At 48.0% G+C, this 21,038-nt stretch overlaps 1 protein-coding gene across 3 annotated transcripts in view; it reads right to left on the reverse strand.

Moving 5' to 3' along the window:
- The window catches only part of HPSE2 (heparanase 2 (inactive)), a 106,248-nt gene that overhangs the window by 26,393 nt on the left and 58,817 nt on the right, over nucleotides 1-21,038 (reverse strand). For all 3 annotated transcript variants that reach the window (XM_039554211.1, XM_039554210.1, XM_039554209.1), the window contains 2 exons: nucleotides 8,369-8,542; nucleotides 7,640-7,811 (listed from right to left, as the gene is read on the reverse strand). In XM_039554211.1, coding sequence (XP_039410145.1) covers nucleotides 7,640-7,811; nucleotides 8,369-8,542 — 346 coding nt within the window. The remainder of the gene's footprint in view (nucleotides 1-7,639; nucleotides 7,812-8,368; nucleotides 8,543-21,038) is intronic.

Consider the following 21,038-nt stretch of genomic DNA (forward strand, 5'->3'; position numbering starts at 1 on the left):
GGCTGCGCAATGTCCATGTGCGCGGCACGGCGCAGGCACAGCAAGCCAGACGCTTCCGGGAGAGCTCAGCTCCCTGCACATGTGCTGCACAGATGGGCTGGGCTGGCACAGTAAATCTGCCATTTTCCTACACACCAGGGTCTCTCTGTGAGCACCAATGGACCCTGCAGCGCATGTGCAATAAATCCCTCCCAGGAGCAGTGGGGCAAGCTCAGCCCGTGCTGTGCAGGCTGTAGGGGCAAATGCTGGAGCATTGCCCCATAATTCAGAAGGGTGGCAGCCCCAAGGCCTGCCCATGTAGTACCCCTGGCTGGATTTCCACATATCATAAACCTGGGCACGTGTTAAAATCCTCAAGAAAAGTCCTCAAAATCTTCTGGGACAGCATTTCTAGGTGGGAAGGCAGAACACAGCAGAGACGTGGAGGAATAGGAACCTTGAGTACGGAGTTTGTGATACTGAGGATGAGACAAAGTCACTGAGCTTGATAAGGACATCTAAGTGACAGAGGGTAGGTTTATATTAGATATTAGCAAGCAGTTCTTCACTGTGAGGGTGATAAGGCACAGGAGCAGGCTGACCAAAGCAGCTGTGGATGCCCCATCCCTGGAAGTGTTCAAGGACAGGTTGGATGGGGTCGTGGGTAACCTGGTCTACTGAAAGGTGTCCCTGCCCATGGCAGGGGGGTTGGAACTGGGTGATCTCTAAGTTCCCTTTCAACCCAGCCCATCCCATTATTCTGTGATATGTCCATTTTCTTACCCTTGCAGCTGGGCCTGTGCCAGCATCCCATGCCAGCATTGCTACCTGTGGGGCCCTGCGTTGAGCTAGAACTGAGAAAAATGTAATTCAGTATTGCTCAGTGGCTCAAACAGTTCACAGCTCTGTCCCAGAAATGGTAATGCCAGCGCAAGGTGGGGCTCACCTCACAGGTCATGAATGAGCTGGGGGGGCGTGGAGCAGGAGGGCTGCAACACCTCAGGATGGTACTGATACCCAAACTCTGTACTGTGACACCATGGGTCAAATCTGACCTCTTCCAGAGCATCTCCCATAACCACATCTCCCAGGACCATGACTTTCACTTTAGTGTCGGCAGATCTCTGAAATACATCTCCTGTCCTGATTCACTGCTTGTCATTCATGGAGCACCTACTGCAACCTTAAGTAAATTGCTCCCATGGTTAATTAGCCTCCAAGTACGTTATTTCTCATCTGAATGTGTCTGGTTTCAGCTTCCAGCCACTGGAATTTCTTAGGCTTATTCCTGATACATTAAAGAGACATCCACATTTGGAAATCTCTTTCCCATGCAGGTAATTTCAGATTGTCATCCTTTAAATTAAAAAAAAAAAAAAAAAAAAAAAAAAAGGCGATGCTGTAACAAAGAATGCAGCTGCACAAAGAAACAAGTTGTTATTTCAGAGCTGCCCAGCTGGTTTAGCATCTGACTGACTCCCGAGTGCTGGACTTGACAAACATGGGTTATTTCATCTGCTACTCCCTGAAAAACTACAAAACAGAGTGCCCACCCTGCACAAGCCCCAAATGTAGGAACAAGACTGGCCTGCCTGTGGTTGTGGTGGTGCCCTGGCGGATCCCTAGAGCAGGGAGGCAGATCTCTGCCCCAACAGTGATGGGTAGAAAAAACTTCATCTTGTGTCTCAGCTGGCTGGTGAGGGGCACTAAGGCACAGGCTTCACCTACTGACTTCTTCAGGTTCTGCAGCAGCAGAAACAGGTACTAGACCCCACCAATGCCACATGCTGCAAAGCCTTTATCCTGAAGTGCTGTATTTCAGACAGGATTTTCATTCTGGGGAGCAGAGTCTGGTGTGAACTAGGTATAAATCTGCTGATATATTGTATTCTCCACCTGCTTAGCATCACCTTTCTTCAACCAACCTGATCTGTGGCAGGGCTGCACAAGCCTTCCAGAAAAGAGGGCTTTATGTCCTTGGGGGAACTCAAGGAATTAGGAGACAGGGACTCACCTACCTCTAGCCTCCACAACATGCTGTGACAATTTCTTACACAATGCCATTGCATACCACGTGAATAACCTTCCTCCTTCTTTCCAAAGCTTCCTTCCAAACTTCTTTCTGCACCATGGATAAACCACCCCATTCACAGGCTCTTGGGCCTTGGTAACATTTCCTCTGAGCTGCCTCTCTTCTGAGCTGAAGAGCCTGTTTAATCTCTTCTCATGTGAAGAAATTACATACTATGCACATCCTCAGCTCCTCTCCCTGTAACTTCCTGGTTCTATTACATCTTTTCTGAGGGGAAATGACTAAGATTCTAGATAGTAATCAGAATGAAGGTACAAGGTGTACTTATACAGTGCCATAATCTCATCTATGTCTTTTCTTACCCATTTTGTTCTTCCTATATGGGTGACTGTGATTCTGGCATTTCAGAAATCAAATTAAGTTTCAGAAGTAACAACTATATTAACTCTTTCCTCCTACAAGAGCAGCAGCTAAATCTTTTGCTTATATCTCAGCTCCTTGACCCTGCTGTACAACCAACTGCAAAATGAGTCATCACATCCTTCGCACCTCATTTCAACATATTTATGAATTGAGTCACTCATAAGTTCAATGCTACCAGAGCTTGAGTTCATGCTGCAGTGACCCCCTCCTCCCTTTGTATCATTAATTTAAAGTTCCTTGTCTTGTGGCTTGAATTTTTGCACAAAATTCTTGCTCTGGATCTCTTGAGTGTCCTGGTACAGTGTGTGCCACCAGCCTTGTGGTAGCTTGTGTAATACAATATGGCAAGGATATACTTTTTTTAAAGAAAGTCAAATAGCCGAAACAGCTTCTAAAAATGCAGTGTTTACAAGTCCCCTGTGTCAAATATGGCAGAAGTCCTTGTCAGCAAGAGGACGGGAAAAATGCCTACATTCATTCCTAAAATTCATCCAGAGTCCTTCCCTTTGCCAGATACCATCTACTCCAGTTACTTATTTCTCCTTCTTACTTGAATTTAAACAAACAAGCCCTGTCCATACACTGTCTTTGGCTGCTATTTGGATAAAAACCAATGCTTGAACTGACTGAGGTGTGCTGACCTGCACAGACAGACACAGCCCTCTCCATCCTCCTGATGGCAGAGACATAAGGCAAGGGCAGATATCATCAAAACGCTACCAAAGTCTCTCCTATTTTTAGCACCTTGATTTTGCTTTGGTGGAACCCCAGTGTTCAACTTGTGCCATTTCATGAGCTTTAAGCTAACAATTCTCTCTACCAGATTAGTGTTAAAAACCTTGGCTTGGGGTTGATTTGTGGGTGAAAGGAGCAGGGCTAAAGAGTGAGTCAGGTATTAACCTGACCCCTACTTGGCTGCCCACAAATAACTAAGACATGCCCCCTCCCAATCCTGGTTGGGATCCACAGCTTATATCCACAGCTGGCAGGGAGGAAGGGCTTCGCCACCACTGGCAAAAGTGCTTCTCCAGCTTTATAGGCTCCATTCAGAGCGCTGTGGAATGACATCACCAAAAGGAGACACGGAGAACCAGGCGGGTGGTTAAGTCTCCACAGGCATTACAAACCAGGAGCAAGAGGCAGTAAAATCATGAAGGATGAGAAACTCTCGTGCCTTGCAAGGGAAAGACTGACAACTGGAAGCCTCCTCACCTACTTCTGCCATGTGGCTGGCAGTGCTGTGGCTCTGTGACCAGAGGATGGATGCACAATGGTGATTCAGTGGCAAAGAGGGGCCAAGGAGGCTGGAAAGAGGGCAGAGAAAAAGCCAAGGAGGCACAAGACCTGGTGACTTTGAGATCTGTGGGATGAGGAATAGGGAAAGAATGTAGCTCCAGACAAGATTTTCACTTCTCTGGTGACTCAGCAGTCTCAGGACCTAAACTGGCCACAGAGCATCAACAACAGGCACTCTAGCATGGGCAAAAGTGCCTCCAGCCCTTACCCTGCTGCATTGCTGCAGCTCCTGCCATGGTGGAGGTAACACACTGAAGCTTGTGAGTGTCCAGTGGCAAAAACTGGGCTACACCAGCTGAGGAGCAATGGGTCATGAGAGCCCAGAGCCAAATCCATGCAGACATGCCAGCCTAAGTTTTGTACCACATGTTCTGAGCTTTAACATCTTTTAGCATCTCTCCTGCCTGATAGCTTTCCCTCGTGTTTCTTTTCTTCCAGCACCAAATGCAGCCATGCATTAACCTTTGTGTCAGATTCCTGATCTGCTGTTAAAATCTATGTTAATTCCTTAGAATCCCGTATTTTTTTTTTTCCCTGAGCAAATTCTGAGCAGGTCTGGGATTCCTGTACCCGCAGACGCAGTAGGTAGCTAACATGGTCTGCTCTGCAACAGCTCAGGCTGCATGAATGGTCTAATTAACACCTCATCAAACTCAACTGTTGGTTGTGTCTGGAGAAATTCTCTCTTGCACCTGTGCATCCACGAGACAGCATTTGTAGCCTCCTGCACAGCAGGCCCAGCCCTTGGAGCAGTGCTCCACTGCAGAACCTGTCCTTACAGAGCGTTCCGGCTCCAGGCCCTGCCGGCCCGGAGTGACACCGATGGGTGTGGCTGCTCTGAGCTCTTGCTCCGTGCAGGGTGTTGGAGGAGCTCAGGGGCAATAACTCAGCGCTGAAGGGTGTGCGAAGCCCAGGCTTCTGTGCTTTAGGCTCTCCTCCCCTCACTATATCCCATCTCCACCACTGGGAAGTGCACAGCTGTCACCCAGCACAGCTCGGTGTCACCTGCCTAAGGACAGCCTCGGCAGTGGACAGTGTGCACACCCTCCTAATATGCTGCAAACCTCTGGGTGCCCAAACTGCCCATTGCTGTAGCAGACCCCAGAGAGAGGTGGCACCTCAGGAAGGGTTCAGTCCCACCCTGTCCTGGAGGACAGGCATAGGGATTTAGTCAGAAGAGCCCTGGAGGTGTCCATCTCCACCACTGATTCAGATAGAGCCTGATGTTCAGCAGATACAAATGCCCAGCTCATGCTGACACTGCCATTATTTCAGGACAAAATTTTAACACAAAGAGTAAGTTTTGCTTAGTTGCTTAAGATAGCAGCTAAAAATGGTCTACAATGTTTGGAACACAGAGCATGGAACAGGAAAATGTTATTCTAGTTAATATTTCACAGTGAGACTTTTCTCTGAGTGTTTTGGGACCTCAGGTATCTCCAGAGGCTTTCCCTGGAGGACATCTCCCTGGGCTTCTCTGAGGTCTCCTCTCCCATTTCAGCTCATTTCCATTACTTCCCTCACCAAAACTCACTTCCTCACTTTGGTAACAAGGCAATGCTTGCCTGGCAGACAAATCCACCCATCTCTCTTCGGGGGTGTCACCTCAGCCCTCCAGCCTTAGTTAACTCTTGCTGCATAATCTTCCACTTGAAATATCTCCTCCCACCTGGTTGACTTCTGCTGTTCAGCACATTTTTTTTAAAAGAAGAGAAAAATTGCAGATTTCACATCATCAGGACTATGAGCTGCACACACTTCAGTCAGGAGCCTTCATCCTACTGTGAACACTACGTAGACCACTCATGGTCTATCAAGGCAGATGGCAGATTTGAGAGAATCTTCCTAAATTCCCTCTCCTCTCTGCTGTTTGCTGACTGTGTGTGGCTCATTCAAGACCCTGAGAGGCATGTCCTGGCTGTGACAGCACCAGGCACATGCTGAGCCACATCCCGCTGACCAGTTCTGGATGCTGCAGAAGAAAGAGCTCTTGGTAGCACTAACCCACATATTGAAGAGACCTTGGGGAGCTACTGGGAATAAAGCTCACGCTGTCAAAGAGCTTAGGCACTGGGGTTTGTTTGTTTATCCTTTTGCAACTCCATGTCCAAATACTGCAAATGAGCGTTAAACCCTTTGTCTTTGTGTAATCAGACTTATCCCTCCTCTTTACGCCCTGCCTGGAAATAATGGGGTCTTTATGTGGAAAGACAAGCAGCTCTTTTCCCACAGGACCTTGCGGGCTGTATGGCCATGCAGGCATGTGCTGCTTGCCGTGAGCTGCAGACACCAGGATTTGGAGTGCAGGACACAAGGTTTCTCCACGGGAGAGACAAAACACGTTGAGCACCCATGTAACAGAGTCATCCTGAAAGGCAGGGATGGCAGCAGAGAAAAGCACATGCAGCTTGCAGAGCAGGCATGCCCATCACAGCTTTTCCACGGCAGTTGGGGGTTTATGGACAGCCCCCACTATCCCGTCACCAGGGCTGCAGCTCTTACATACCTTCCCTTTCATTTGAGATGGAGTGTCTGCCATTATCTCCACCAGACTGTACACTACAGCCTTGCTCCCAGGCTTGCCGTCAGTCAAAACACAGCCCAGAAACATTTAGCTGCTGGACCACCCTGGCCGTGCGACTTGGCTCTTCCGACCCCTCTTCTCTGGGACCCGGCTGCGGTGCACGAAGGGCAAACACAGCAGTAGGACTTCCCTTTCTCTAATAGCTTCTTGGCTCTCATCCCCATTGTTTTCCTTACTCAGCCCGCTCCTCCCGGCGCTAATAGATTTCCTGCTGATCAAGGCTACTACAACATTTTGTAACTCCCCCTGCGCCGCTCTCACGCGCGGCACTGAACGCGGGGCTCCGTCAGGCGATGCTCTCACGCGGCATCGGTGGCAGCTGTGGTGTGGGCACAGGGGCTGTTCCCCCACTTTGGTCAGTGGGAGGGATGCTGGCGTCGCAGATGGTTCAACCAGCTTTATGGTCTCTTTGTGCTGCTGCAGCAGAGCTGAGAATCTGGCCCTGGCTCCCTCCCCGCCTCGCTGGGGACTGCATCAGTGTGCTGTTTATTGTTTCTGCCAGATCATTCCTGCAGATGTTAATGAATGCTAGACCCAGCTTTGCTCCCAGCAGAGTCCCTTCCACACCTCCCCCTGCCCAGCCTTCTGCACTGGAGTTTCTGTTTACAGTCCTGCAGGGAATTTCCCTTCTGCAGCATGGTCTTCGAGCTGCACAGTCCCAACTCCTGCTGCCAGCAGGCTCCCACACCTCCCTGATTCCTGTAGCTGTCCAGTGTCACCTCCAGGTGTCTGCATCCCTCTCTGTCACCATTCCTTCTCCACCTCTGGCCCTCCCAAACTAGAGACATGCCAGTTCCCCTAGAAGGGAGAAGAGAGCTTGGCTAGTGAAGAAAGTTGCTACAGGTTCTTCCTCTGCACAGATGGAGAAAGCACAGGGAGAAGAAGTCACCAAATAGGAAGAGCAAAGCAATTTGTCCAGGAGGACCCAGAGATAATAACGTCCGCACTGGTAAGTGGTGCCAGGACCCACATCCTGATCCTGCAGCCCAGGGGCATGCAGCAGCCTGCATCCACACCACTGCATTGTGTTAACATCCCAACAAGGTGGACACCTCAGTCTGCCTGTAATTGGGAAACATTGGAAATTCTTGGGAGAGTGTTAGTCAGTCCATCCCCAAATCCCACCAGGGACCTCTGCAGAACTTTAGCGGTACAGATGACCATGTCCCAAAGCCTCTGGTACTGTGGTGGCCCAGCCACACAGAGCCTCACCATCCTGGGGGCTGTTGGACATTGGAAGCCAAAGAAAAAACCTTCCTGCTGCAAAGGCCATTGGTGCCAGGAGGGGTTTCTGAGCTCTTTTTCATCAAAGCAACATAACCTACCCTTCTAGGAAACCAATGACATTCTTTCTGGGCCTTCCAATGTTTGGCCCATAGAGGTGTGCTCTGGAATAAGTGCGGATAAGCTGCAGCAGGCTTCTCAGTTGAGTGTAGTCCTTTCCCAGCTGGCTGCCATTCACCGAGCGGCCGATCAGTGTCCGATAGTTATTGGGCTCTGAGAAAATAAAAACAGACAAGCAAAACTTGACAGCTCTGCTTCCTCCTCTGCACTTCCAGACAGACACACAGCTCACCCTGTCACACAGCTCGAGCTCTGCAGAGGACGTAAGCAGCTCTGAAGAGCAAGAGAAGGAGCCTTTGAGAAGTGGATGACAGCCACTGCCTGCTCTCCTGTGCCCCTTTTGCTGTGTGAGGGATGAAGAACCTGTACCTCAGCACCTTGCTCCTGTCCCTGTAAGGTTGCCCATTTCCCCTGGCACTGTAGCCACCATACAAGTCCCTACAGTAGCTGGTTTGGCCCCCCAGGACCAGCTGAGCCCAGCAGCCAGGGCAGAAACATTTCATGTGCTTAATACCGAGAGAAATGTCCAGCTAAGAGACTAACTCACACCAAGTCTTAGAGACGGTGCTGCCATACAGCAAGGGCCTTTAAATCCCTCTGAAAATACCCTGGCAAAGCATCCTGGGAGCTACAAGTATCCTCTTCCAAAACTGAGTGTCTTTCTGCTACAGCAAGCTCCGTTCCTGTGGCTCTCCTGTTCCCACACTCACCGTTGCCCAGCTCCCAGGAGATGTTGTACTTCTTGCTGGCACTGTACTTCAGCAGGCTGAGGGCATTGGAGCTGTTCCAGGAGTTGTTGGGATTTCGGCGCAGAGCATTCAGTGCAAAGATCAAGTGAAGGCCAGAGCAGTCAGCAAAGTTATAGAGTTTGTCTAGAGACCTGGCTGGGAAGAAACAAAAAACAGTTTGTAATTCAAAGGAAAGCTAGTTCCAGGGGGGTTCAAATGATCCTGCTGTCCATCATACCTTGCCTTCTATGTAGGATGAGCCAGGGTCAAATGCCATCCCCACGACATCTGTAACTGCAGAAAGACACCTGACCTTTGAAACCCGGATAGGATTCCAGGTGTGGGTTCATCTTCTTCCAGCATGAAACTTGGATGCCCTCCACCTCTGTGTCAGAGCTGGGGCCATGTTACCAGAGACAAGTGACTTTATAACATCGCTTTTCATCTGCTCTTGGCAAGGAAAGTTCATCCTTTCCTGTGCTTATTCTGCCTTGCTTCTCTTCCAGAGCAGATCCCTGCAGTGCTTGGGGAGCAGACGAGGAAGTCACCACCCTAGAGCTGCCACCTCTCCTGCACCCCACAACAGCCTGGTCTCTGCTCTGCAGCCCCAGTGCAGTAACCCAGCCCCAACAATGATCAAGTAGAGCCTCCATGCATCATGCACCTGGCTGACATCTGTCCTGCACACAAGGAGTGGAGCTTTGTGTCACCCCCTGAACCTGGGGAGAGAGGGGCTCCCTGCCTAGTGACAGCCTGGCCAAACCCTGCTGCCCAGCAGGCCCTCTCAGGGTGCTGGGGGCTTTGTGGGATCCATGTCCTATCTGCTAGCCCCAAAACTCCCTGGATGGCACCTCCCCATACTGTGGCCTCAATGAGCAGTGGGGGCACAAGCCAGCAGCAACAACAGGAGAGACAAAAGAAAGAGCTGACCCACTATTTAGGGAGGTGTGACACTAGCACAGGGCAGAGAGACAAAAACACTTAATGCCTTTTTTTTCTGAAAACTTCCCTAAAAACTCAGCAGCAATCACATTGCTGATGAAGCTAATGCCAGCGTTAGCAGGATACAAACTCACGTGACAGCGAGAGGAGATTTGGTTAAAGAGCAATTAGATAACTGTGGTGTTTTCAATCATCCGTGCCTGTTGAACTGCATCCCAGGACACTCAGCAAGCTTCCTGAAGCAGCCCTGGAGATGCAACCACTTAACTGTGAAGAGCCACCAGGGATAGGGAGGTTCCAGGGGGCCAGGGAGGGCAGACCATAGGCTCCACTTTCAGAAGAGGGGAAGGAGGTGCTTGGGAATTACAGAGTAGGCAGACTGGCTTCAGGTCCCAGAAAAACACTTGGACAAATAACCAAGTTGCTTGTCAGCACTTACAAAATATAAGGAGATGGTCAAGAGCCACAGGAAAGTGCCAAGAGCAAATCACACTGAAGCAATCTACTGACAGGAGAGCAGGGCTTGTGGGCAGCAAAGCAGCCATTTAGGTCTGGTACCTTGATGGGGTCTGAGGCTTCGTACACAAAGGATTGCACTCGATATTCCCTCCAGAATTGGAGGTAACCCTGATCTAGACTGAACTGCAGTGAGAAATATGCACACCTAGGTCAGCTTTCAGTAATTTGTTGTTACAGTGAAGGGTTAGGCAGCCTGCTCTGGGGCTATTTGCACATTTCCAAAAAAAGTGGGGCATAAAGGAGCAGAGGATACATCAGACTTGCCACGGCACCAGGGTGATAGCATGCACCACCTTTGCCAAGGAAAATGAAGGGGATGGAGGGAAGTCACCGCACACTCAGGGAATTGCTCTAAGCCCAGGAGTGGTGCTCCAAGATTTCCTGCAGCCATGCTGCCCACCTGAGGTGCAAGGGAAACAGTGACAAGTGGGAGCTGCTCGCTCCAGGCGGGATAAGCTGTTCACTGTATGTCTGTGTTTATTCTGTTGCCTTTCCTGGTCACTGAAAGTCTCAGTGAATACGGAGCCAGCTCTGAGGTCTGAGAAGAATAAACTTATTTTCAAAGTAAAATTTTAAGGAGGGTCCAGGAAATAAGCTAACTGAATAACTAACATTTAATGCAACACAGAAAAGTTATGGAAAGAAGAAGAATGCAAAAATGTGGAAGATAAATTCTTAATCCCTTTCACAACCTTTTTTGAAATGCTACTGGTTGTTTGAGTGAAAAGTAGCTGAATTAGATTAAACTAATGTATTCATCCCACTGGTTCAGGCACATTAGCTGTTTTTCTGGATGTTTAGTGAATTAAAGGCAGATACAGTTACTTATTACTAATTTACTTCAGACTCCAAGGCAAAAAGCTGCACTTGAAATGAGACTCCTATAAAGAGGAGAAGACAGATACCCAAATGACAAATCAGGATAGCAAAAAAGGTGTTACCTGCAGTTCCCCTGCTAGAAATGAAGCTTTTTCACTGGCACAAAACAATTGTACTACAAAAGCAGATTTGGTTCATGTTCAGGAGCCACTGCAGAAGACTGGGAATTGATTTTCCATGCATCCATGAGAGGAAACAAGATGTCTGTTTATCCCAATGCAGGGCCTGCCACTGTGAAATTGTATTTTCCCCATGACACTTATTTTGTTTCCGTGCGCCTGGACGCAGAGATGCCACGTGTATTTCATGTTCTGCCATGACTTTCCAAGCTGGAAACCTCAGCAATCAGGGGAGTGAGCTGGAGAAACACACAGATGTCTGGGGTTTGGTCCTGCACGTTTCCAATGGTCTCCCAGGACAGACCGACCTACAGCCTGCAATGAAGCTACAAAGAGCAGAAGAGTACTAATAAACCTATCTCTGCATCAAACCAGATTGTTAAAACAGCCACTCTCGATGTCAAGAGTATCAGGTGCCAAATCCACTTTCCTCCTTTATTCTTGGCAACTGTCTTGGGATAGTGCAAACTTGGAAGCACCAGTTCAGTGACCTTGGCAGCGTCTTGATGATCAGTTTGCACAAGCTACCCAAGCACTGGTGGTTAAGGGGCATGTGTCTCACTTCTGAGATGATCGCCTTAAAAACTGGACATCTTCATTGCAGACAGCTGCAGTTCGATGACAAGAATACCATCATGCAGTGTATGACAGCAGCGTGCTCAAGTGGCCAAGGAGGCCAATGGCATCCTGGCTTGTATCAACAGTAGTGTGGCCAGCAGGACCAGGGCAGTGATCACTCTCCTGCACTCGGCACTGGTGAGGCTGCACCTTGAGTGCTGTGTTCAGCTTTGGGCCCCACACTATAAGAAAGACATTGAGGTGCTGGAGCATGTCCAGAGAGGGATGAAAAAGCTGTTGAAGGGTCTGGAGCACAAGTCTTGTGAGGAGCAGATGAAGGAGCTGGGGGTATCCAGCCTGGAGAAAAGGAGGCTCAGGGGAGACCTTATCACTCTCTACAACTACCTGAGAGGAGGCTGTAGTGAGGTGGGGCTTGGCTTCTTCTCCCAAGCCACAAGGGAAAGGACAAGACCAAAGAGCCTTAAGTTGTGCCAGGGAATGTTTAGATCAGATACAAGCAAAAATTTATTCACTGAAAGCATTATCAAGCATTGGAACAGGTTGTCCTGGGAAGTGGTCGAGTCACTATCCCTGGAGATATTTAAAAGATGTGTAGGTATGGCAGTTAGGGACATAGTTTAGTGATGGAGTTGGCAGTATTAGGATAATGGTCGGACTGAATGATCTTAGAGGTCTTTTTCTACCCAAATGATTCTATGGATGGCTAAAGCACGAAAAGAAGCCCATTTAGAAGACTTTGAGTGATGTCCAGTCCTCCATATGTACAAATAAGGCCATAAGAAAATGCTATAAATATTTTACTGCCATGACTAGGGATGGCAACATTACTTTTGAGTAATGAGAACATGAAGAATCGTGGTATTATTAACAGCTGGCTAAAACTCACTTTGAATTCTGGATAATTGCACTGTTTTTTCTTCATCAAACAAAGAAAATCATACAGGAATTTAACCTTTCCCCAGCTAACAGATCATTAGGCAAGGCTTTTACAAAGCACTTCAATAGAAAAAGCCATTGTTGTACCAGAATGAATCTTAATAGAGCAGAACTAGATTTATAAGATGTTCTCCCTGCTCCTTCTCCCCCTCTGCCCAGTGCAGAGATGCACATGCTCAGCACTCATGTGCCACTTGAGCTCAGCAAGAAGGAATAACGAAAAAAAAATGAAAAAAAGTGCCAGGATGCTGAGAGTCAGCTTCTTCCATTTATAATGCTCATGTGGTTGGAGTGAGGCCACCCAAGGCAGCAAAGCCCCATGCTCTATCCCCTCATGCCTGGCATCAGTATTGGTGGCAGGGGTCGCACTGGGGTGGGTGCCTTGGTGGGTTTGGGACAGACAAACAGCAGCCAGTAGTCAGAGACAGAGACCATGTAGTCCTGGCAGAAAAATTAAATCAGAAGATATTTGGGATTTCTCAGCCTTTTACATCCTTGGTTGCAGAGGCTTGAACTCATTTAGGGAGTGAATACAGTCCGATGAGGCATGGCTGGGTGGCCAACAGTAAAGATCTGCTCCTAGTCCGGCCCTCAGCTGAAGCTCTGCACAGAAATTAAAGCTTTTAGCTGCTTGTATTGATCTCATACCCTGCACAGAGAGAGACAAACAATTTCAAAATGCAGAAGGTGTCTGTGAAACCACAAATGATGGTGGGGTTCAAGGGACAAGTACGTCCTTTGGGATTCTTTCCCATTATTCTTCTTTTTATACAAGGCTAAATTTTAATGTTCTCTGAAAGATGGATGGTACTTAACTCTGTAGCATGCCAACACAAAATCTGAGGCACATTAAAATATCTCTGGCAGTTTAAAATAATTGGAAAGACTTTCCAGTTGTAGTTACTGAATTAAACATTATACTAGAGACTTTATAAAGAGCACAGTATTGACCGCTGTTTGGTAAGAGGGACAGTTCAAGAATCTCTGGGTTTGAAAGTCTTCCACATTTTTTATTCTGCTTCAGGAATTTTGCTTTGGCAGAGTTTAGCACAAAGAGTGGAAATTCATGTGTACGCTGAGATGGAGGCTGGGATCAGTCAGTGGGCTGAGGGGTGGCGGGGCATGGCACGGTGTGCCAGGGGCTTTCATAACTCTGGAAAGGCAACCAGAAGGATGGGAAAGAAGATCCTGTTCCCCCTCTATCCCCACCATCCACCACAACCATCTCTTGCACGTACAGAGCATGCGAGCACCAAGGAGGGTGAGACAAGAGCTGAGCATGGGGTGGGCGGCACACAGCACAGCTCCCAAATCCACAGGTTAGCTGAGAGACCCATCCAATGAAGAACAGATGAACCCTTCTGTGGATATAGCAAAGAAATGTAGCTCTAGAAATAACGGTTTCAATTAATCACAGACATTGCTCAACTCTGCGTTCTCCATAAATTCTGAGCAAGCCTGGAGCATCCCTGCACACAGCTCCTGGCGCCAGCACTGAAGCCAGAGCATCCCCTGCCCCTTGAGCACCCCAGAGGAGATAGCAGAGCGATAGGATTGGGAAAGACCTGGCAAAGAGCAAAGAGAAGCCCAAAGAGAACTTTACAGGGAGGGGGCAGAAAGGGCAGTACAGGCTGTTCAGCCTAGAGATGAGTAAGATGGCTGGTCAGAGCAATGAATGGAAAAAGAAAGATATTCCCACTTACAGAAGAACAAGTGGGTACACGGAAAATTTATTTACAAACAAATTGGCACCACACTCAGCTGAATCCCATTTGCTCTGGCTCTCTTGTGTTGAAAATCCTCATAAAACCATTTGTGTGTGGCAAGGACTTGATGTTTTGTCAGCAAATAAATATGAATCAGAAGATATGCAACAGACAATTAGAGTAACTCCAGACCCATGGGACAGGTCTGCAACATTGGCTTGAAATCTTCCAATGGATCGCATCCCCAGTCATGACAGGTTTCAGACACGGCAACCAGAAAGCCCCCATCCACAATCTGCACAGTTAGAGCACCAAAGATCAGCCTTCCCCATCACTGCAAAGCAACATCCCACACTGTCCATATGCACTGTAACATCCAGCTTGACCCACTGGATCAAGGGAAGGTTTTCCTATTGTAGCTGCATGCTAAGCCATTCCTTCAAAGCTGCTGCTTAATGAGAATTTTAGAGATTTCATGGCTACCAAGGAACCCACACAGTTGCTGGAAATTGCATTCTAGTGACGACCATCCCAGCTGGGAAGATGTTTGGTTTTAATTCAGTCTTCTGAAGCATTTTGCCATCCAGTAAAACCACACTGTATAAAGATGCTGAAGAATTCCTGGGCAAAATTGCTGGCTGGAGGGAAAAATTTGCTTGCCTCAGATACACATTTCACCTGAAATGATCTCTCTACCTGGTGAGACTCCCAATGCTCTCCAAAGAGGATTAAGGTTTTCAGAACTGTCCCTTACCTGCCAGGCTCTCCTACTGCTCCAAGGCAAGGTGCAATGTTGGAGGTCTGTTCTGAGTGACAAGAAGTGCTTTGGCAGAGTCTAATGGTGCTATAGAAAAGGGATCTAGTTTAATCCCATCTGAAGAATACCTGAAAGTTGGAGGAACTGGCTTCAATACTGCCAGCCAGCAAAGAAATGCTGCACACTGTGTGTTAATGAGAACCTGGATTTTATATCCAGCTGGAGGACAGATGGGGGATCTGGGGCTATTCCCTTTGGAGTATCAAGGGGGCCTTTTTCCAAGGGAATTGTCATCATCCCTGGTCTTTAAGCAGCCGAACACTGACCCTCAATATTCATTCAAGTATTTAACTAGATTTTTCATTTCACTGCCAGAGCAGAGGTGATTATGCTGACCACATGAGCAAGGTTTAGTCCTTAACACTGCCGTACAGAAATAGCAGTGTGGGGGCTTGGTGTCAATCTCTCACCAATAAGGAGCTTGGCCGGCAGCCATGGATTGTGGGCTGAGTTCCCAGCTGGCATATAACTTGGAAGACAACCACGAGGTCTGGGTTCAATATCCAATTGCTAAGGAGTCTGGCTGACAGCCTCATTTTGTGGAATGAATCCCAAATTAATATAATTCTTTTGATACCAGACATGGGGCATGGCCTGTTTCCAAATGCTCTAAGGCCTCAGATAAAAGCCATAGGCATTGGGTTCAGTGTGTAAATGGTATTGAGGTCGGATAACAGTCAGGATTGGGCTTAATCCTTAGATGGTGAGAAAAAGGAATGAGCCCTGAGCTCTGCCTTCATGCAAAAAGAGAGAGCTCAAATGAGCAGAATAGCTCTGTTTTCAATCTTCGCGTGGTAAAGAGCTCACAGGACAGTAATGGTTTCTAGGAACAAGTGTAAATTGACATGGAGCTTCAGAAGAGATGTGGGATCTGGGTTCAATCTCCAAGGGCTGTAAAGCTCAGATAATGGCCAGAGGGACAATTCCCAAACCCTCTGTTCCAGTCTGGTGTCTGGGAAGAAACCAGGATCATATTACAGCTAAGAAAGCTGTTTTCTCCTGCTGCATAACTTAAGGTATTTTCCCTTTTGGATCAGGATGAATCCAGCATCTTCTAAAGTTTCAGAGGGAAATGGAGGTGAGCAGGGAGAGTGCTACGTGCTTGAGTGGAGCTGAAGAACGGAGCAAGGGAAAATAAGACTGTGAGCACCACCTGCTCTTCCGCATCTTCTTGGCCACCCCAGATCACTGGATTTGAGCCACGGAAATTGCTCCAGGGAAAACCTGGATACAGCTTCTCAGCATCCTCAGTGCTCAGCAGTGCCTGCACTTCTGGGTGTCCTTGTGGCCTCTGCAGGAGGCAGCTTGTCCCGTCAAGAGACAGTGACAGCCTGCGTGGCAATTCCATCTCACTGACACCGCTTGCACAAGGGATTGGTGGGAAACAGCGTGCGCAGCAGGGAGTAAAGTCAGCAGCTTGCTTGAGTCATTCCATTTTGGATAAAGGAATGCAAATAAAATGAGCAGAAACTATTCAAATATTATTTTGTCCAGGCATTTAAAGCCCGTCTTTTACATAGGAAACCCTTCCTGGATAGGGTTTTATCGAAAGTTATATATTGATCCTGTGTAAAGCTTCAGATTTGATAGCACTATCTTCCTGCCCTTCCAGTCTCTGTGACTCTCAGTTTTATCTCCAAAGTCCAAATGAGATGGACCACAGCAGACAGGGCCTGATCTGTGAGCACTGCTATAACAGGCTGTGGATTGCGAACCTGACCTGCAGTTAGCCAGACTCTTGAGCAGCAACAGCAGACTTGGGGTAAAACCCTCCAAAACTCCTTCTCAGAGGAGGAACTACCCATTCCTAATGACCAGGGGTGCTGGAGACAAGCCCTGTCAGCACCATCCCCTGCACAGGTGGTGGGCACAGCCCAGAGTTTTGCTCTGTACTCTGTGCAAAGCTGTGACTCTGGGGACGGGTTACCCCACCAGCCACAAAGCCGCCTTCCTTCGGGCTTTAGCTATGCACGTGGAGGGAGCAAACCTGCCAGGCTTGGGAACACGGCTGCAGACATAACCCAGCTCCACTGCCAGACCGTTTGCTGACAGAATGACTGTTTTATATGGCTATAAGAACAGCTATAAGCGCAGCTGTCTGAAAAGCAACAAAATCTATGATGTGTGTTTCTAAACCCAATGACAGCTGGCAGTGCTGCACTGCAGCTCATTCCTTCTTTTACACGGTTTAGTTAAAACACTTCTCTGCAATCACCCCGATTTATCAACAAACAGCAGTTTCTGGAACAATTTAAAAGCATTCCCAAATAGGTAAGAAGTGGTCAGGTCCTCAAGCACTCAGCGAGCTCCCACATGGCAGGCAGCTAGAGATGGACAGGGATGGCTGATGGGAGGACCAAACGCCCTCCCTGGCCACCTCACAGGCAGGACAGGGCTGTGAATCCCATCGGGGTGGGGGGTGTTGAGGCAGGGTTAGCTGGGCAGTTGTAGAGCATTACCCATGGATGGGAGAATGGTGATTTGTATAGTTTAAAGCCAGCTTCAGGTGCAAACGTGAGCCACTTCTGTGTTGCCAGGAGAGGTGACTTGGTCCTTGCACAGTTCTGCTCCCATGCCACATGGAGGGGGACCTCCTGTGACTGAGTCTGACCACTCAGGAAACCCTGTGCAGCCCAAACCCACAGAGGTACATACAAGATAACACCACAGCTTGCTGTTCAGCTGGATGCTGTAACACAAGGCAGAGTGAGAGGGCAATAACTGTGCCGTGCCTGCCCCCACACTCACCTCCTCCTGCCAGCTGTAGGGCAGATGACAACAGCCATGATGGGAACCCACATACCCTGTGCATCGCTTGCTGCTCAGGCAAGGTGCATCCACGTTGTTCTTTCAAGCTGCCACAGATGCAAGGCAGAGGTTTTCTTTAGAAATACTTTTTCTAGCAGCACCTGAAGCACTAACACTGCAGCAAGAGGATGGATGTTTTCAGCACTTCCCTGCAAAAAGCGAACTGGGCAGCACAGACGGAGCAACACCCTGTGCAGATGCTGCATGGCTAAACTGGAATGAAAGATGCACAGGCACAAAGCATGCTTTTAACGTGTTCACTTCATCTTGGTAAAATGCTTAGCCCAGGTAAGCTGTGCATCTAGCTCACCAATCCCTTCAGCCCAGCCAGCAGCTCCCATACTCCATTTTTTGCTGCCTAAACTGCTGTCATGTGGCAGACACACGGCTTGATTCAGAAGAGCCTCAAGCAGGGATGCAAGCCAGATCCACCCCACAGCATCCCTAGAGCCAGAGAAGGAGCAGAGCCTTGTACCAGGCCCTTTGCCTCCCACCCCCCAGATCTCTGGCTGCTCCAGAGCAGAGTGACATTGATCAGTCATGCAAGGAGGCTGAACTACCACATCGGGAACAAATTCAAACTGAGGACTTCAGTGTTGCCAAACCCCAACATTCAAAAATCATGAGTCAAACTCACAAAAAACATGGGACTGGCTCAAGAAACCTGGTTTTAACATAATTTTCGTTGCCTGCTGTTTTCAAAAATTTGGGGTGCCTTTATATATGTTTTTGAGCTCTTCTACTACCAGGAGAGCTAAAATCTGGCTTGTTTTTTTTATTCCTTTTATGGCAGTTGATGTGCAGCAAAACAACCGGTTTAATTTACAAGTTGTTTGCCTCCCTTCCCCAAGGGCGGGGACCGCAGCCGGTGGCCAGGGATGGCAGGGGCATGCCTGAAGTTCCTCAACGCCGGGTGCTGCAGCAGAAATGCTCTGCTGCTGAACAGGGGTCTGGCCATCTCCTCTTACAATCCCTAGCTATTCTACAAACCCAGAGTCCACAAATATCAGGTGCTTTGTTTTGTGGGTCTGAGTCAATGTTTCCTATCGTGCAAGCAGCCGCAGTCATGGTGTGCTGCTGAAACCGCCTGTCCCCGTCCCAGCACATCCTCTCCTGCCTGCTGACCCCATTCTCGCCATCGGCCGTCCCTGGCTGTTCCTACTCAGCGGAGCAGCTGACTTTCCTGGGAGGAAGAGGGAGTGACTATGGCTCTTCGCACACTTTGTGAGCTGGGCATCTGGTATTTTTCAAAACTCTGAAACATTTTAACTGAAAACTGTCTTAAAAAAAAACCCACCCAAAAACCCCAACCAAAAAACAACACATAAAACCGGAAATGTTTCAATCTGAAATCCTTAATTAAAACCACACTCTTTAGTACATAAAGAAGGAAGTTAAAACAGAAATGTACTTTTGCACATTACAGACAGCATTATAATAAACACAGAGCTCTGCCAAGAAAGAGGCATTTTCAAGGCTACAGTAGATGCCTCCAGCTGCACTCAGATAATGTCAGAGGGCTCGTCGCAGTGCAGAGTGTGGCTGTGTTTGAACACAACAGCGACCGACCACGCTTGGCCGGTGAGGAACATGGCAATTACTGGTGCAGACTGCGAGTGCTGCAGCAAGGACCACAACCCGCTGGGGTCAGACCTCCACCGATTCCCACAGACCCGGGTCTTAATCTGTAAAATATTTGAAAGAACTGGCCCTGGCTCTCTCTGCTCCTCTGGGCTCACAGATACGGCTCAGCTGGAGGGACCCGGTTTGGCAGGAGCTCTCCCCGGCTAATCTTTGGGGGAATCTTGTACCAAAGCACACAGGGTGGAGTCTGAACCTGATTTTGGAGGCACAGATGAACGACTGGAAAAGGCCAGCATCGCTAGCCTGATGTCCTGCACCAGGCAGCCTGGGATGTACATGTGGAATGCACGAGTCAAACCCAGTCCCCCAGCAGGACAGATCAGATATTTCATAAATGTACCCACTGTCAGCTTAAAATCTGCTGCAAGTATGGAAATCAGCCTACCCCTGTGTGAAATTCTGCAGTTATTTAACATCCATGGTCAAAATAGGCACCTGGTTTCGAGTCCAAACTTACCTGTTTTGGTCTTCTAGTGACTGGATCTTGCTATACCCCTGCCTTTCTAGGTTTTTGTTTCTTCTGGACAGCTCAAGATTAAGGTCAAGCCTCCTCTAAACACACTTTCATTAAGCAGTATTTGTTGCAGGTTTTCAGCACATTCACAGTAATGCAAGATGTTCCAAGCTTCCAATCAATTCTTCAGCTCTTTGCTGTCTTACAAGCCTTACCAAGCACTGTCAACAAACCACTGCTATGTGGGGCATTTAGGATCTCATGAACCAACTGATTTGCAGTGAGAGGACAGGTGTGCTCAGACTCCTTCTCCTCGTCACCAGCTGCAGAGCCAAAGCAGCCTTGTCTGTACGTAAGTGCCAGGAGAACAAACAAGACACATTTAAAGCCCTTATAAGCAACTACAGCAATTAGCCTCACACATGCTTCATGGAAAGATTGTTGGAGGGGAATGTTGATATGAAATTATGTCACCTGCTTAAGAAAAAGAAGAAGGAAATAGGAGGGTTGATTGGGGTTTTTTGTATGAAGAGTATTTTGGGGTTCAAAAAGAGGTGAGAAACAGATGCTGTGCATGTCTCCAGGGACCAAGAAAAAGAAAAGGAGCACAGACGATGTCCCACAGAACTTCTGTTAATGACAAACAGAACATGGAGGACATCTTTTTGAGTGTCTGACTAAAGCAGCTAAAATAACTGGAGTTGGTAGGAACTGGTTATTTTAATTACCCTGTTATCTGCTAAAGACAGAGCAGGGCAGGTCCCAGACACTCCAAGCTGCTGGAATGCGTGGGGAAAAGTTGCTCTGGAGAAGGGAAAGTAACAGGGGAGGAGATGTTTATTACTTGGATATTATTGATACAGAAAGTTGGTTAATAGTCCAAAAATGGAAGTAAATTTGAGTGCAAGTGGTTGCAAAAAAAAAAAAAAAAAAAAAGTCCAGCAAATTAAGGCAGTGAAGGAATAAGTAAAACGGATTAAAGATAATGTATTTCAAAAAAAGCAAATTTGAACAAATTCAGGGCACAGGTCAAGAGGATCTCTGGGGAAGGGAGTTTAAGACAGCATTTCCCAACCAGTGAGACATGGAGAGGCAACAGCTGTGCTGTGGGTCAGGGGAGAGAGCAGCAGAAAGAACAGCAGGAAAATACCCTGCAAATACGTACAAATAAGAGAAAGAAAGAGGAAAATATCAATTGATAACTCAGTGAAAAAGAGTAAGCAACATATCGACATAGAAACAGCTCTTT

This window comes from Corvus cornix, chromosome 6 (assembly GCF_000738735.6).
Source record: "Corvus cornix cornix isolate S_Up_H32 chromosome 6, ASM73873v5, whole genome shotgun sequence".
Taxonomy (NCBI): Eukaryota; Metazoa; Chordata; class Aves; order Passeriformes; family Corvidae; genus Corvus; species Corvus cornix.